This window comes from Eptesicus fuscus, chromosome 22, assembly GCF_027574615.1.
Source record: "Eptesicus fuscus isolate TK198812 chromosome 22, DD_ASM_mEF_20220401, whole genome shotgun sequence".
Lineage (NCBI taxonomy): Eukaryota > Metazoa > Chordata > Mammalia > Chiroptera > Vespertilionidae > Eptesicus > Eptesicus fuscus.
In genome coordinates, this window is record NC_072494.1 from 42,335,958 (window position 1) to 42,351,977 (window position 16,020).

Genomic DNA, 16,020 nt, shown 5'->3' on the forward strand with positions numbered 1-16,020 from the left:
TCTGGGATTCAGTCCACAGGGACTGTCCAGGCAGGAGTCCCTCTGCAGTGGGAACATTTAGATGGTCACCAGCTCCCCCAACTCCGCAGTCACCTCGAGGAGTGCTGCCTGGGTCCTTTTCAATTTGGGGAAATAATTAACTCCTTGGCTTCCAACCCTGCCTACACACATTTCATTTCCTCGAATAATTCGATCCTCCTGAACACATAATGAGTGCGGCAAGATTGGACTCTTCCAGAGAGACTTGGTGTTCGATCCACTGAAGTCGGTCCTGGGAGCGGACCGCGACCTTATGGCTATAAACCGAACGCAGTGTCCTGTATTGTGGGTCACACCCCACGCCCGTGAACTACCGGCGGCCAGCTCTGAGCTTTTACTGAGACTGAGCGCCAAGCCCCAAATATCTGATTCGGCTTGTTTTGAGTGCCCCGGGTTCCCGCTCAGAGGCTGGCCAAGTCAGGATGGTGCAAGGTACGGTTTTTATTTAGTGCATCTCCTCAGGCTCGATTTGAACGCAGTGACGTGGGTGTGGAGTTTTTCTGATGTCCTGATGATCAATATGTCATCGTACATATGCAGATGTATGTGGCACATCTGTGCTAAGGACACTCAGCATTCGCACAGTGCTAGTCAGTTTGAGTTGCATGTGGCCAGGTTCTCATTACAGAGGGGGAGGAGGAAGTGATAGAAAAACTCAAAGAAGAAAAGATACAGAGTGTGTGAGTTTGTGGGTGTGTATGCATGTGTGTACGTGTGCATGCGAGTGTGCATGCGTGAATGTGTGTGCATATGTATGTGTCTGCATGTGCGTGCACGCACATGTATGTGAGTATGCATGCGAGCGAGTATGTGAGTGTGTGCATATATGAATGCATGGGTGTGCATGTGTGAGTGCACGTGTATGCATGTGTGACCGAATGTGTGTGTATGTGTATTACTGTACATGTATGTGTGCATGTATATGCATGTGTGTGACTTGCATGTCTGTGACTGTATGCATGTGTGAGTGTGTGTGCATGCATGTGTGTGCATGAGCACGAGTGTGCATGTGTGCAAATACATATATGCATGCATGCATTTGAGTGTGAGTGTGTGCACGTGTGTGTACATGTGTGCATGTACGTGGATGTGTACGTGCGCATCCATGTGTATGCATTTGCATGTGTGACTGTGCATGTGTGTGTGCATAAAGCCCATTTGCACGCGGAAAGGCCCGGGTCTGATACAGATCCACAGTAATTGCACCATCACTGTCCTGTTTCCTGTAAACCTCTGGAGCACAAGGTTCCCCTTCCTGGGCAGCAGCCAAGCTGGGGAGAGGGGCGTCCAGGCCGTGGCGGGCGGCCAGCACTCCCGAGTGGAGCCCAGCTCCCCTGGGGCCTGTGGGATGGCTGAGCTGGCATGCCCTGGTTCTGACCCAGCACCCTCCCCCAGCCTGGCACAGAATCCCCATCCAAAGTGGTCATGGCTGAACAAAGGTGTCTTTCTTGGGACACTACCTCGGGCCTGACTCCGGAGTGCGGCGTGGCCTCTGTGTGCTGTGGCTGGTGCGCGGGGGGTGAGACCTTCCCTGCGTGGGGCTGGCAGTGGGGGCTGTGCTCAGGAGGGAGGGGACTAGTGGGGGACCTGGATTTAAAGTAGGCTCTGTCCCTTTGGGACTGAAAGAGTGGCTCTTCCAGGAGGCACTCAGGTGCACCATCAGGCCCCTGAACGCCTGCCCCGTGAGCCCTTCTGTCCTCACCCTGTAATAACTGTGACCCGGCCCAGCTGGGCAGCTCCTGATAATCGGATCTCCACGGGCCGGTCAGGTGGGCGGGGGAGGGGAGTCAGCGCTCCCAGCTGTGTGCCTTTGGGCCAGAGGTCACCCCTCCCCTGGCCTCAGTTTACTCATCTGTGAAAAAAGGCTAATACCCATTTCCTGCCGCATCCTGCCGTAATGAAACAATGCGTTGTAAAGGCTGCCATGTCTGATTCAGGCCAGCATGGGAGTTTCCGTATTGCCTCTCGGGTGAACAAGGGCTCCCCTGCCCTTGAAGGCGCTCTCTGGACATACAGCGCCCCCCTTCTCCTGTGACTTGGGTTGTGTCAGTCATTTTTCATTCGAGTGACACCTGCACCATGTCCCCTTCCCCAAGGCCCTCCCGTGGGCGATTATTCGGGTCCGGGGTCTCTTTCCTCTAGTAGCTGGGACTCTGAGAGCAGGGGCGGGTGTGGCACCGTCTCTCTGTCCCAAGGAGTCCTTGTGCTGAGCCCCCAAACTGGCTTACTGAGCAAATGACAAAAGGAACGGGTCCCGGTGTGTTCTCGGGCCGGCTTTGGGTCTCAGGGGAGACCCCGTGAGGAATCGTGGGGAAGGCAGTTTCCACACAGTAGCTGCTGGGACTGCCCTTCTCGGGACTCTCGCTGGTCGCCTGCGGGATTTTAACGGCTGCCTCGTCCCGCTGGAGCACAGCTGTGCCTGGGCGATGGGGCCCAGCCTCATAGCTTCCCTGCCTCCTGTCTTGGCAAATTCTTCCTGCCCCCCCCTCCCCCCCTCCACAAGCCCGGCCTTCCCCACTGGGCCAGGCTCACCTGAGGCCCGCTCCCGCCTCTCCCTGCCGCGGCAGGCGGGGCTCTGGCCTCCCTCCCCTCGCCTCCTGGGCCGAGCCCAATCTCTCTGGCCCCGGTTATGGGCGCTGGGATTTCTCCAGCCACCCGAGATGAACCTTCCAGGCCCCACAGGTAGCCTTTCATCTATGACTGTTCATGTCATAAACGGTGGGAGGCTGGCCAGGGGAAGCAACAGCCCTGCGCCGTTCCAGACTTTTTCTTTACAAGAAAAGGGGCGAGAAAGGCTCTGAGATGCGTGTTTCAAAGTTTGTGCCAAGCAAATCCATTTCCCTTGGCCCGCTGTGCGGAGACCTCATGTCTGCACGCCCCTCGAGGGTCGGTGGGTGCTGCGTGTGTCCAAGTGGCTTCCCCGGGGCCGACATTAGTCGTGGGAGATGCTATGGTGCTTTCATCTCTGTGGGGGGGGGGAAGGGTCAGCTTAAACGACGAGGGGTCGCTGGGCTGCATTGGGGTGGGAGGCATCTGGCACTGAGAGGGCCCCCCCTCCCCCGCTCCTGTTCCTGCAGGCATTTCTTCTTATAGTGGGCAAATCGATCTGTGTATATTGTAGGCACGGTCCGTTTTCCTGGAGAAGCGGGGGTCAGAGTCAGGCTGAGAGAGGCCAGAGCCTCGGTGACATCCAGGCAGCCTGGGACTTCCCAGGACAGTCGGGGCACTTCTGTGCCCATAATATGGACAGGAGCCAGGTGCTGGGAACTGGGGCCTGTCTTCCCCTGGCAGCTGGGTTGTGCCATCTGCCTGCACGTTGGGAGGTGCCAGGGGCCCTCCAGCTCTCCCCCGGGGGGACCTCTCGCTGGGAATGGCCAGGACACCTGCCACTCCGTGGTGACTGGTGGGTGGAGTCCTTTCTGTTACGTGTGTCACTGGCTGTGGAGAGAACACAGCAGCCTCTAGCACCGACTCCTCCATGTCGAATGCCCAGTGCCGAGCCCGGAAGGTGGGCCAGGAGGTCAGGAGGGCCTAGAGTAGGGCCCCTGGTGGCACACAGTGGCCCACAGCGGTGCCCACTCGTGTCTGCGGCTGCCTTCGCGAGATGACAGCGAAGTCGGCAGCTGCAATGGAGACCGTGGACCTGCGAGAGTAAAACCGTTGCTCTGGCTGTTTACAGAGAAGGCCGCACACCCTCGTCTAGAGCGTGACGTGATTCCTGGAGGGCAAGGGGGGCTGGGCAGAGAGAGGAGAGGTGGGCGGCGAGAGGAGGCCGCAGAGGGAGAAATGTACCCCAAAACAACAGCACTGGCAGAGCACCAACCCGAGCCTCGTCCTCTCTCCACCCCCTCCGTCCCTGCCCCCTCCTCCTGCCCCTCCCAGCCTTCCTCTTCCCACCTTCCCATCCTGAGAACCAGTGTTCTCACCCGTCTCTTCTTCGGGAGGCGAAGAGAATGCGTGAGCTGCCACCTGTGGTCTCTCCAGAGAAAAGGGAGCGTCTCTCCCACACGGGCCCCCAGACCCTAGAAGCAGCCCCCCGGGGAGCGTGAGGTCAGCGGGCTGGGGAGGGTCCAGGGAAGAGCGTGCCCCGTGCCGGGGGCTCGTCCCTTCAGAAGTTCCCGTGTGCGGCTCACTGCTTCGGGAGTTGAAGGCATTCCCAGAAATGTGAGCAATGCAGTTGTCTGTCCATCCTCAGTTAGCTGTGCACGCGGGTGATCTCCTGCAGGTCCTGGGGGCCCTGTCTCCAGGTCTAGATTGAGCAGTGACACCCACGCAGTAGTGACAGCAGACTGGCATTTATTTTACGCCAAGCAGCATTCTGCGTGCCTTACCTGTCAGTGCTCTGAATCCTCTCAACACCCCAAAGAAGGAGTTCTCTTATACCCGGTTTTGCAGTAAGGAAACGGAGTTGTAGGGCGCTAAGCCACTCCCCCCCGAGGTCCCGGCGAGGACACACACGGGGATGACCGTCTTGCTGAGGGTGCCTCTCAGCCCTGCCAGGGGCCGCCCCATCGGAGAACCGAGCACCAGCGTGGCACTCCCGCGTAAGCCTCGGAGGCGTGGGCCGAGGGCCTCTTAGGGAATCACGGCTCCAGGCAGTGGCTGCGAGGGACACCCCCTTTCTACTTCTTTCAGGCAAAAGTGACGATGAAGACAGTCTCTGCAAGGCCGCCCACGGGGCAGGGAAAGGAGCCGCCGAGGACGGCAAGGACCACAAGCGCCCCAAACGGCCCCGGACCATCCTGACCACCCAGCAGAGGAGGGCGTTCAAGGCCTCGTTCGAGGTGTCGTCCAAGCCCTGCAGAAAGGTACGGGAGGGGAGAGGAGGGGAGGGCCCCGCCCACTTTTGCGTGGTCGCCCCACTCCTCTGGCGTGGTCCCGGGCACCTGGGGTCAGGGCGGCGGGAGGCTGCTCGGTCTGGGCAGTGGCCTTGAGCCTGGTGGGGGACCCCGGGGTCTGAGGCTGTGGCCAGGCCTCTCACAGAACCGCCCAAGCTTTTGTGTGAGCGTGCCACTCTGCTGGCCGCGTGCTCACACCCGTCACTCCGGGAGATCAATGGGAATAACACGGTGCCACTTGGGGTGGCCACGGTGCTGTGACCGAGCGCCACCCTGCAGGGCTGGTGGTCTGCTCTGGTTTTGCTCCCGTTTGTTCCTCTTGGGGAGGTGACCTGGGGAGTCGTCTGTGTGTCATTTCCTTGGCTTTGGCTGTTGAATGGCATTCCGCCATCTGGATGGGCCATCATTCATTCGTTCATTCACTTGTTATGGATCAGGCGGCTGTGCATTTTCATGAAAAACAAAAAACAACACAGCAGAGGGTGAATGAGAGAGACACTTACTTCTCTCAGGCGTCACGGTCTGGAGGGGACAGTCCTAGGCTGCTGGGCCGCCCTGCTGGCCATCGTGTGGCCGGGGGCTATTTGGTTCTCACCATTGCTTGCAGCCATTGTGATGGAGAAAGGGGAAGTGGAGGGCAGGCAGCTGCCTCTTTAAGGGCAAACCCAGGATTCTTTGCATCCCTTTCATTCATATGTTTTGGCCAAAATGTAATCCCGGGACTGCCTCCTGCAGGGAGGCTGGAGTGAGTCTGCCTGGCCGACCACGTGCTGCGCTGAAGCTGGGGATTCGGGTGCTAATAGGAGGCAGGAGGGTGGGTGTTGGGGACACTAGTCTCTGCCACAGAGCGCTGGCCTGTTTATTGAGCACCTGCCGTTTGCTGGCTGCCTGTCACATGCTGGTCACTTATGTGATACAAATAAGAAAGCCCTCATTGAAATTCATGGAGGAAACACATCAACACTTTAGCATTGTTTTTCCTGCATCCGTATCTGTGTCAGTCATGGTTTGCTGCCATAACAAACACCACCTCCGTGGTTTCCAGCCCTCAGTGGTTTCCTGCCCCTGGGCAGGGCATGGCTGCAGCCCCATGGGGCCCAGGTTCCCACCGTCACCAGCCTCTCTTCCGAGGGTTGGGCTGACGGAGAGCAGCACCTGACGCTGTTCTCACGAAGATGGCAGAAGGCCAGAGGCTACGTTACCCGGCAAGCCCAGGGAAGCCCTCCTGGATTTCACTCCCACTCCCACGCACCCACCTTCCACGCCACGGCCAGCCTTGGCCAGGCCCCACTGAGCTGGCGTGCAGGGGGAGCCGGGGAGGAGCAACACTGGAGCCCGCCACGCCTGGCCTTGGAGAGATTCACAACAGAGTGGTCAGCGCTTCTCGCTGGGCTCTGGGCGGTTCTGGGGGAAAGTGAAATGGCCTGCAGTCTGCTTGCCCGTGACAAATGACCACCCTCGCGGTGCTTGTGTGCGTCCACTGAATGCCCACCCCCGCGTGGCCTGTGCCCACCGGGTCCCGGCAGCCTCCAGCCCCAGCAGCAGACATCCGGAGAGAGGGCCGCGTGTCCAGGGCAGAGGGGCGGCCGGGAAAGGCCACCTGTGTCTGGGAATCAGGCCGGGCTTTGCAGAACAGGGAGCTCTTGGGCTGGGCCTCTGAAGGGCGGGGAGGGTCTCCACGGTGGAGGTGCGTCCCTGGGCACAGCTGTGTCCAGAAGGCTGTGCTGTACACTGGTCTGATCACCCCACTTGTAGCTGTGGGGCCGATGAGGGGAGTCCTTCCCAAAACCTCCTGGCCGCCCTGCTGATGTGCTCACTCAGGGAGCTCCTCCCGAATCCAAGCAGCAGGCCGTGCCGCTCCGGCCCCTCGACGTGCGTCTGCACAGAGGGCAGATATTTAAACCAGCTCTTCAGGGTGGGGGTCCCCATCGCCCCGCTCTGCAGGGCCCCAGGGCGTGTGCCCGCCCCAGAGCGTCTGCTCTTCCGGAATCTGGAAGGCCCGTCTCAGTCTTTTTGGGCCAGGCTCACGTGGGGTAACTGAGTATGAGTGTTCGTGAAACACGTAGTCACCCAGAGCTGTGGGGGACAGAACCGAACACTTAGGTCAGTGACTTAGGACAGGAGAAGAGGGCCAGCGAGAACCGCTTGTGTTTTGCGTGGTGGCCTTCACCCCGAGTTCTCCTTGAGTGGGTCAGTGCGCACGCGTGGTGGTCGGCTGGGCACAGGCTTTGCGAAGGTCCGAGAGCCGTCTGAAGGCCTGCTTTCCAGAGTCGGAGACGCCCCAGAGACCTCTCGTGCACCTCTAAGTGGACACCTATTCCTCCCTGTTTGCCTGCGGAGACCCGCTCTGTTCTCGTGCTTCGATCTGCCTGCACGTCGGGCAGTGGCTGGTGCCGGTACCAGACCCCTCAGGCCGCCCGCGCTCTGCATAGAGTTCCCACCTCTCCCCAGACACCATGCTTCGTGTTTCTAACGCTCTGTTTTCTCCAGGTGAGGGAGACGCTGGCTGCAGAGACGGGGCTGAGCGTCCGTGTGGTCCAGGTGTGGTTCCAGAACCAGCGAGCCAAGGTAGCCGGCGCCTCAGCCTGCCTGTTGGGGGGGGGGGGTTCCTGGGACGGGAGAGGGGGACCGTGTCCTGGCCGACAGCGTTCCGACCAGCTCATTCATGGAGCGTTCCCTCGACTTCGAGATTCTCTTCTCAACAGTCATCTCCGGCCCAGCCGCGTGCGGCTGCCGAGTGGTGGGCATTTGTCCTGGTGAAATGGCCTTTGTTTTCCTAGTGGCCAGGACTGTGGGCCTGGCCAGCCGTGGGCGTGAATAAGTGTCTTCCTGTGCCTTTTGGGAAAAGCAGGTTCTTTAAGTCATTAGTGTAACCCAGACCCAAAGTTCTTTTCAGATGTCAGAGAGAAACCTACTGGGCACACCTATGACTGTTCTACCTCGACATGATGGCCTGTGGACGCCTTCCTGCCTCTCCCAGGGCAACAGCCTCCCCCTCTCCTGCCCGCCCCCCTCCAGTGCAGGCCACGTCTTCATAGTGCCGGCTGCATTCTCCTGGGCAGGCCTTTACTGTAAATGTTTTTATTGATTTGAGAGAGAGAGGAGGAAGGGAGGATAGAGATAGAAACATCATCAACCAGCCACCTCCTACACCTGCCCCCCACCAGGGATCAGGCCTGCAACCTGGGCATGTGCAATGACCAGGAATCGAACCTGTGACCTCTTGGTGCATGGGTTGACGCTTAATCACTGAGCCACACTGGCCGAGCACACAGTCTTTTACTTTAGACCTGAATTCATGTGTCCTGTGGCCCATTGCTTGAGAGCCCTGAGCGTCAGCGGGTGACGAGTTACAGCTCGCTATCTGACATAACGGTTTAAGGAGCATGTGCCTCCCTGAATTTCTCGGAGCATGCCGTTAGGGTGCCTTCCGTGGTCCTTCCCGTGGAAGGATTTCATGGCTCGGGTGTGAAGGGCCGGCAGCCTGTGGAGTCACGTGGCACGGAGCACATGCGGAGCTCTGGGAAATCTTGTGGTAGAGAATTATTTTGTAACCTAGTGTCTCCACGCACACACTCCAGGTGGATATTAGTAGCTCATGGAACCCTCGCCGTTCACGGAACATAGTTTGAGAAACACTGGGTCACAGTGTTCCTTCAGGAGGTGTGTGCCCTCTTGGTCTTTGGGGTGAGCTCCTTACCTGGAGGCCTGACCCTCCCAGTGGGTCCACAGACCCGAGGGCCAGCAGGTCGGGGAGTGATGCGGACAGCCTCTGGGCTCACCCCAGCTCACACCCTGTGGGCAGCCCCTGCCAGGCTGCAGGCCCCCTCCCCACACACAGACCTCACATAAAACTCTAAACATCAGCAGCAAGTTTTGTTTGTGGGGAGGGACTCGCTGCTCCTGCTGAGACACCATTGCTGCCCAGCCGCTGCCATTCCACAACGGCAAAGCACCGACGCCTAACTCCAGGCGCTGCTCCTCAAACGTGGCTCCGTGCGAGTCACCTCTGGGGGCGTGTTCCTGCCGTGCATGCGGCCCGTCCACGAGGCCTGAGCCCCTGCAGGTCCCCTGCCGTCTAACTGGGGTTCTCTCCGCATCAGATGAAGAAGCTGGCCCGGCGGCAGCAGCAGCAGCAGGACCAGCAGAACACGCAGCGGCTGAGCTCGGGTAAGGGCCCTAACGCCGTCCGCGCCGGGGCCGGCCTCCCCTGCCCCAGCCTCCAGCTGCCCAGCTTCCTGACGGCCCCTGTGGGCTCCCAGACGCCCTGGCCTCGCCATGTGGGTGGGGCCTTGCAGGGGAACTGAGCCCGAGGAGCTGTGACCGCTCGGGCACCGCTGCAGCCTGGGCCTGCCTGCGGGAGGTGGCGCTAGGCTTGCCCACGCCCCTGCCCTGGCCCTGCCCAGTGTCGGGACCGTGAGGACGGCCTGCAGCGCCTCGTCCTCCCAGTCCTCCGTCCTCCGGGCAGATCAGCCCCATGGAAGCGCGGCTGTGACGCCGCCTTTGCCAAAATTACGTAAAAGCGGGGAGATGATGACAGTAAACGAATAATTGCCTGCTTTGCGGAGCAAGTTTCTAGTTCACAGCCCGGTTCCCACCTGCTGGCCTGACGCTCACAGCAGCCACCCCGAGGCCAGCGGCGACGGTACTAAAGGGTGCACAGGGCTGACCGAGGCCCCACGTGAGGAAGGGGCCCATCAGGGACCGAGACCCCTCTCTCTGATTCGAAGTTCCTGCATGAACCTCATTTTTTTAACTATATTTTTTTAATTGATTTCAGAGAGGAAGGGTGAGGGAGAGAGAGATAGAAACATCAATGATGAGAGAGAATCATTGATTGGCTGCCTTCTGCACGGGGATTGAGCCCGCAACCCAGGCATGTGCCCGAACCGGGAATCGAACCCTGACCTCCTGGTTCATAGGTCAGTGCTCAGCCACTGAGCCATGCGGCCAGGCTGAACCTCATTTTGTTTTTTTAAAAATATATATTATTGATTTTTTACAGAGAGGGATAGAGAGTTAGAAACATCGATGAGAGAGAAACATCAATCAGCTGCCTCCTGCACACCCCCCACTGGGGATGTGCCCGCAACCAAGGTATATGCCCTTGAGCAGAATCGAACCTGGGACCCTTGAGTCCGCAGGCCGACGCTCTATCCACTGAGCCAAACCGGTTTCGGCTGAACCTCATTTTTAAATGAAGACTGGGGAGGGAGTGGAGGACAGGTGTGGGAGTCTTCAAGGAAGCTGAAAGCACTAAATCAAGAATAATGATTTTAGAACAACGTCACTGTTGAAGCGATATGGCCCAACTCAGCCATCCGTTCAGCAGATCCCCAAATGGTCTGCGTGCTCCTAAGACGGGTTCTCACACTGCCCGCCACCTGCACATGGGCCACCTGCACCTGCTGTAGCACAGACTCTGGCTGCTAAGGTCCGGGGCGGGGCCTGGGAACCTGCATGTTTAACAGCTCCCGCTGCTGCTGGTCTTCGGCCACACTCGGAAGGCGTGGGGCGGGGTTCCGGTTCTCAGGCCCCAAGCAACGCTCCTTGTCCCTGGGCGGACCCGGCCTTGCCTTGTACTGGGCTCAGCCCAGGACACCACTTGGCGGCCCAGAGTTCCCCAGCTCCTCACCGCGGCTCTCAGGAAGGGTCAGGAAACCGGCAGGTGCTGGGGAGGTGGAGCACACCTGACCCCCGCGCAGCTCCACGCTGTGCTGCTGGCGCTGGGACAGCCCCGCCTCCACGTGCTCAGGCGTGTGGCCCTGGGGTTGGGGGGATGAAGCCTGAGGGCCCTAGTGCTCAGGACCCTGGGAAGGTCAGAGGGTCGCGGACATGAGGGCTTTAGGGGGCCCGGCAGGTGGACTTCACATGGACCGCCAGGCCCAGGGGAGAAGAACTGAAGCTCCTGTGCTGACCTGGGGGACGTCTAGGCAGCACTGAGGGCCCTAAGGCCGGCTCTGCGAGCTCACGGGGCCACGTCCAGGACCCACAGCGGGCGAGCAGGTGGCGGGGCTGCGTCGTCCTGTCTCACAGGGTTCTGCACGCAGACGGCAGCTTGCCGTCCCAAAGCACATGCACATGGTCTCACGGGACCTTCATATCAGCCCGGTGAGGTCGCCGGACAGTGTCACGACCCTGCCTGACTTAGGGGCTCCTGTGGGTGATGCTGGAAGGGTCTTTAGAGGTGCCCCCTCCAGGGCTGTGCACCTGAGTGGACCCTCAGATGCCTTTGTTTCAATGGCATAGTCCAGGACGCTCTCCAAGGGACCCCTGATGCCCTTGTAAGGCACAGACTGGGACCCGCCAGTCAGGTCACGTCTGTCCCCTCTGTGAATGGGAAACCCGGACCCAGGAAGTAAGAAATGACGTAGCCGTGGTCGCACAGCTTGTGTGGTCACACCCTCCTGGACGAGATGCTTGTCCCCTGGTGGCCACAGCCTGCAGTCCCCTTGGTCACTGAATAGGCTGACCCGGGTGTGACCCCGAGGCTAGGTCTTACAGGATGTGGCGGTTTCTGCTCCCTGCTCTCTGGAATCACCAGCTCTGGGGAAGCCAGCTGCCGCGTTGTGAGGCCACATAAGCAGCCCTGTGTGGTCCACGGGGTCAGGCTACGGGGGTTCCCAGGGCCAGCCCAGACTCCTGTGCTGCCCCCGCCTGCCCTTCACTCTCTTCTCTGTCTGGAGCCACAGCAAAGGCCAGCCGGGCGGGGCACTGGAATGGGGGCCGTGATGTTCGGAAGATGCTCTGTGTCCCCCTGCCCGGCGGGAGATGCGGGCTGCCTGTGAGGGTGACCCGGCTTCTTTGTCCCACAGCTCAGACGAACGGCGGCGGGAGCACTGGGCTGGAAGGCATCATGAGCCCCTACACGGCCCTGCCCACCCCGCAGCAGCTGCTGGCCATGGAGCAGGGCGTGTACAGCGCGGACCCCTTCCGGCAGGGCCTCACCCCGCCCCAGATGCCTGGAGACCACATGCACCCCTACGGTAAGAGGCCTCAGCGGGCGGGGGGGCCCACGCTGCCGCCTCAGCCCCGCCCCTCAGGAAGTGAGGAAACAGGACCTCCCTGCGGTCACAGGTGCATGTGGTCCCGCCTCTAGGATGACCCTCCGCAATGCTCACCTTTGTTTTAATGATATTTTCCAAGGAAGCACTCAGTTCAGCTGCCCCCAGCCCCACCCTCCGAGTGGCCCCCGCTGGCCCACAGGCCGCCACCCCACAGGGGCCATCACAACTTGCTTGCGTGCGTGTCTTTCCTGCCCAAACACATCCGCCCGTTCCCAGCTGCCCCCTGAAGCTGCAAAGCTCAACGAGGCCCAGGAAGTGCTGCTGGGTCCCCACGCAGGGGCCACCGCAGAACGCCCGGCACTCAGTTCGCCAGCGCTGTCTCCGTTCATTCCCCCGCAGCGCCGCTTAGCCGTCAGTTTTAAGTAGGAGGTGGTGCTTCCCGCCTGCGTGGTTGAACGTCCCGTCCTTCCTCCCTGAGAGGGACCGGCGTCTGTCAGCCCGTCAGCATGATCGAGGCAGGAGGCCCGAGGACAGCGAACTTTCACGGGAAGGAAATGGATAAAAGCTGTTCTCCTTGGACCACATGGACACCTGTTCGCTTCTCCTGGAATTCCTGAAGCAGAAGCTGACCTGTGACGTGAAAAGAACCCCAATTCCCACGCCACCCACCAGCACTGGGGGTTAAATGCTGGTGTGTGGAGAGCTGAGCCCCTGTACTCGCCAGTGGCCGGGCGAGCTCTGGCTGGATGGCTGGAGTTGGACCTCAGGGCCAGATACCGGGCAGCAGTTTACGCGAGGTCAGCGGCCTGGGCAGCAGCCACCTCCCGGTGAGATCTGCACACGGAGCCCCGAGAGCTGAGAACAAAGTCTGATTGGCAAGCCTTCAAAACGGAGCATCTGAGACATGCCGCAGCTCACACGTGTGGTCAAACAACTTCTTGTTTGCCTTCATTTAAAAGACCCCCCAACTCTTCACGTAGGCCCTGTCTGCCCTCAGTGCGTCCGATAAACCCCAGTGCAGGCCGGCCCTCTGCGGGCCTCGCTGACCCACCGCGATCGTGGCGTTGGCTTCCGTAGGGGACACGTGCAGCCTCTGTACCCGTCGTCACTCCACGGCTGTGGAAAACAGGGCAAATGCCTTTTTGCAGATTCTTAAATTTCCAGTCCCAGGGGTCTTATTACATACAGGCCCATGAGGAACCCTTTAGTAAAATGAATCATTAAAGCCACGTGACAAGCCCAGTAAACTGGTTTTCCTGTCCCATTAACTTGGAGTGGAGGCCAAGGGCATGCGCCTCTGGTTGTCACGTGGCCTCCAGCCGGCCCGTCGGGGTCACCTTCCGCTTGCCTGCATACAGATGCGGGAGGCAGAGGTGCCCGCGCACTCACGGAGGGGAGGTGATTGACCGTCTGCCCTCTGTTTTGCCTGCGCTCAGCTTGGTGTTTTGGTGTGTTTTCAGTTGTTGCACTTCCGACTTGAGCCCTGGGAGACTAGAGGCCTGGGACAGGGACTCTGTTCATGCAGCCTCCCCTCGGCACCCCCACCCCAGAATGCTGGATGCTGGTGCGTTTCTCAGCACCCAGGGGAGTCCCTGCTTTCAGACCCTCACGCCTGTGTTTCATCTTCATTTCAGGTGCCGAGCCCCTTTTCCACGACCTGGATAGTGACGACACCTCCCTCAGTAACCTGGGTGACTGTTTCCTAGCAACCTCGGAAGCCGGGCCCCTGCAGTCCAGAGTGGGGAACCCCATTGACCACCTGTACTCCATGCAGAATTCTTACTTCACCTCTTGAGCCTCCCCCAGAGCTCGGTGGCTGGGCTCCGTATGGAACACCACACGTGGGAGGGCCGCTGGCTGCAGGGCCGGAGGCCAGGACGAGGCGGCGGGGGAGGGTGTCTTGTCGGAGATGCTGCCGAATGGGGTGGTTGGCATTTCCAAAGACTGGATGCATAACAGATCGCATAGTTTAATGTTCCTAATAAGAGTCTTAGCGTTAGGTTTGCAGGCGTGTTTGTCGCTAAGGACAGGGATGTTTAATGTAGACATTGTCATGCAGGCTAGATAGTAGAGACCCTAACAGCTTCCCACCTCCTGGGGAAGCGCTTGTCAAGAGGTGCATATGTCTATTCATCCGTACAACCCGCAGCCAGGCAGGCGGGCAGGCAGGTGTGTGTGAGTGACCTTTCGTATGTCATCTGCAGAGTCTATGCCCGTGATGGCAGACACCCCGGGCAGCAGAGGTGTGGTTATTTTCAGTGTGAGCTCTATTTAAGGAAACGCTTGATGCACTTAAGTTATAAATGAGAGGAATTACTTTTATAAACTTTATTTCTCGTTGGAAGAGACCTGTGGCAGGCAGGGAGGGCTGCTCCCGCGGCCCCCAGCTCCGGGCTCTGTCGTCAGCGCCCCGGGGTGTGGGCAGCGGCTCGGCCTGGCCCGCAGGTCCTCTCCTGGTTTGGCCCTCTCTGGGGCCATCACCGGCCGGGTACAGAACAGTTCCTGGTTATGTTCCTGGAAGGGTGAACCCCAGTCCTCGTTTCTTCAAAATGGTGACGTATGGTTGTTGGTGGCGCCAGGCAGTCCGTTCTGCTCTTGACGGGCATCATTTGCAGGTGGGGGTGAGGCCGATAGTCCGTACCTACCTTATGGGGGGCCCAAGGCCTGATCACCCCCAGGACACATGAGCAGGGCTGAGACGAGTATCTGAGGTTTGTTTAAAGCACAACCAGACCCGTCCCGGGGCGAAGGCGGACCCTGGGGCTGCAGAGTCGGGGGCTCCTGTGCCCTGAGGGCCACGGTGCCCGGAGCCCCTTCTGGGAAGCCAGGCTCAGACACCAGGCAGGACAGCGGGGCACCAGAGTCCCGGGGAGGGGGCTGTGGCTGCGGGGCACAGGAGGGTGTCGTGGGGTTCCAGATCAGGGGAAGCCGCAGCTAAGAAGGGTTTCTCGGTTTTAAAGGTTGTTAAAAAACAACAGTAAAAGAAAAGGAGACCACCACGGGGTGTATGTGGCCCGGAAAGGCTGAAATATTGTCTGTACCTTTCACGTGACGTGTGCTGGCCTGTCCTGGGCTCTGTTCCTGGGGCTCACGGGGTCCAGGTGGAGGCCAGCCCCCCCCCTTAGGCTCACTTTGCTGACCTGACCCGGGGACCCTGCTGTCATCACACACGGGGTCAGCTGCCCGCCGTCCTCCGGGTGCTGCTAAGATGGGCTGCTTCTGTGCCCGAGAAAGGAGCGAGGTGCCGGGGAAGTCGGGTCAGCTGGGCTCTGCGAGGTCCGGTACAGGCCCGGCCGCCTCCCGGGACAACGCCGCTCATCACAGCCTTGGACCCAGCGCTCGCCCATCACTCGGAGCCAGGCCGGAGGGAGCACGCCCGGGCGGTAGCGTCGTGGTCATGTGATATTTGTGCTCTAGTTAATAATTTATGCAACAAGCCTCAGCCAGCCTGGCGAGCGGACAGCAGGCGGCGCGGTGGGGCCACAGGCCTCAGGGGGGAGGTCCCCTGGACAAGGTAGCAGGTCCCATGTGAGTGAACCGAACAGAGGCCCTGTTCCACTCCTTCGCCTTTGCAAACCAAGATGAAATTAAAAACCTCTTACAAACGAGCTGCTGTTTATTTGGGGCATGGGTGGGGGGTGGGGGTGGGGACCAGAGGGCTGGTGTGTTGTCAACAGGGACGTGGGGCGGAGCTGATGGCGAGCTTCCCATGAAGGGAAAGGATGACTCCCGAAAAACAGGGAGAAAGGGGCCCCCCTTCCTGCTGAGATGGAGCCAGCGACCCCCCAGGAGGAGGGCCTGCACGTCCCGCCCTCAGTCAGGGTCTCGGAGGCAGAGGCTGTGAGGGGCAGGTGTGCTCCTTCATTTCATAGATGAGAAGCCGGTAGGTCGGGGACACTCGGCCAGGTCTCAGCGTTCTCATTTGTCTGACTTCCGAGGGCAGGTGTGGGGCGTCGAGCGAACACCTGCCCAGGTGCGGCTGGGAGGGCACAGAGGAGGCACGCCGCCTTTCCGCCCACGGGGAGCTTGCGATGGATGGCAGTAAAGGACGCGCAGGGACTCCCCTGTAGGCCAGCGTCCGCTGCTGGCGTAGGTACCGTGTGCTCCGGGCTTCCCGGGAGGAGGGCCTGGCTGAG

General features: G+C 60.0%; 1 protein-coding gene across 1 annotated transcript in view; it reads left to right on the forward strand.

Annotated features, from left to right (window-relative positions):
* Positions 1–13,679, forward strand: part of LMX1A (LIM homeobox transcription factor 1 alpha) — a 116,125-nt gene extending 102,446 nt beyond the window's left edge. The window contains exons 4-8 of the mRNA XM_008153100.3: positions 4,675–4,847; positions 7,368–7,445; positions 8,981–9,047; positions 11,693–11,863; positions 13,519–13,679. Coding sequence (XP_008151322.1) covers positions 4,675–4,847; positions 7,368–7,445; positions 8,981–9,047; positions 11,693–11,863; positions 13,519–13,679 — 650 coding nt within the window. The remainder of the gene's footprint in view (positions 1–4,674; positions 4,848–7,367; positions 7,446–8,980; positions 9,048–11,692; positions 11,864–13,518) is intronic.
* The last annotated feature ends 2,341 nt before the right edge of the window (positions 13,680–16,020 follow it).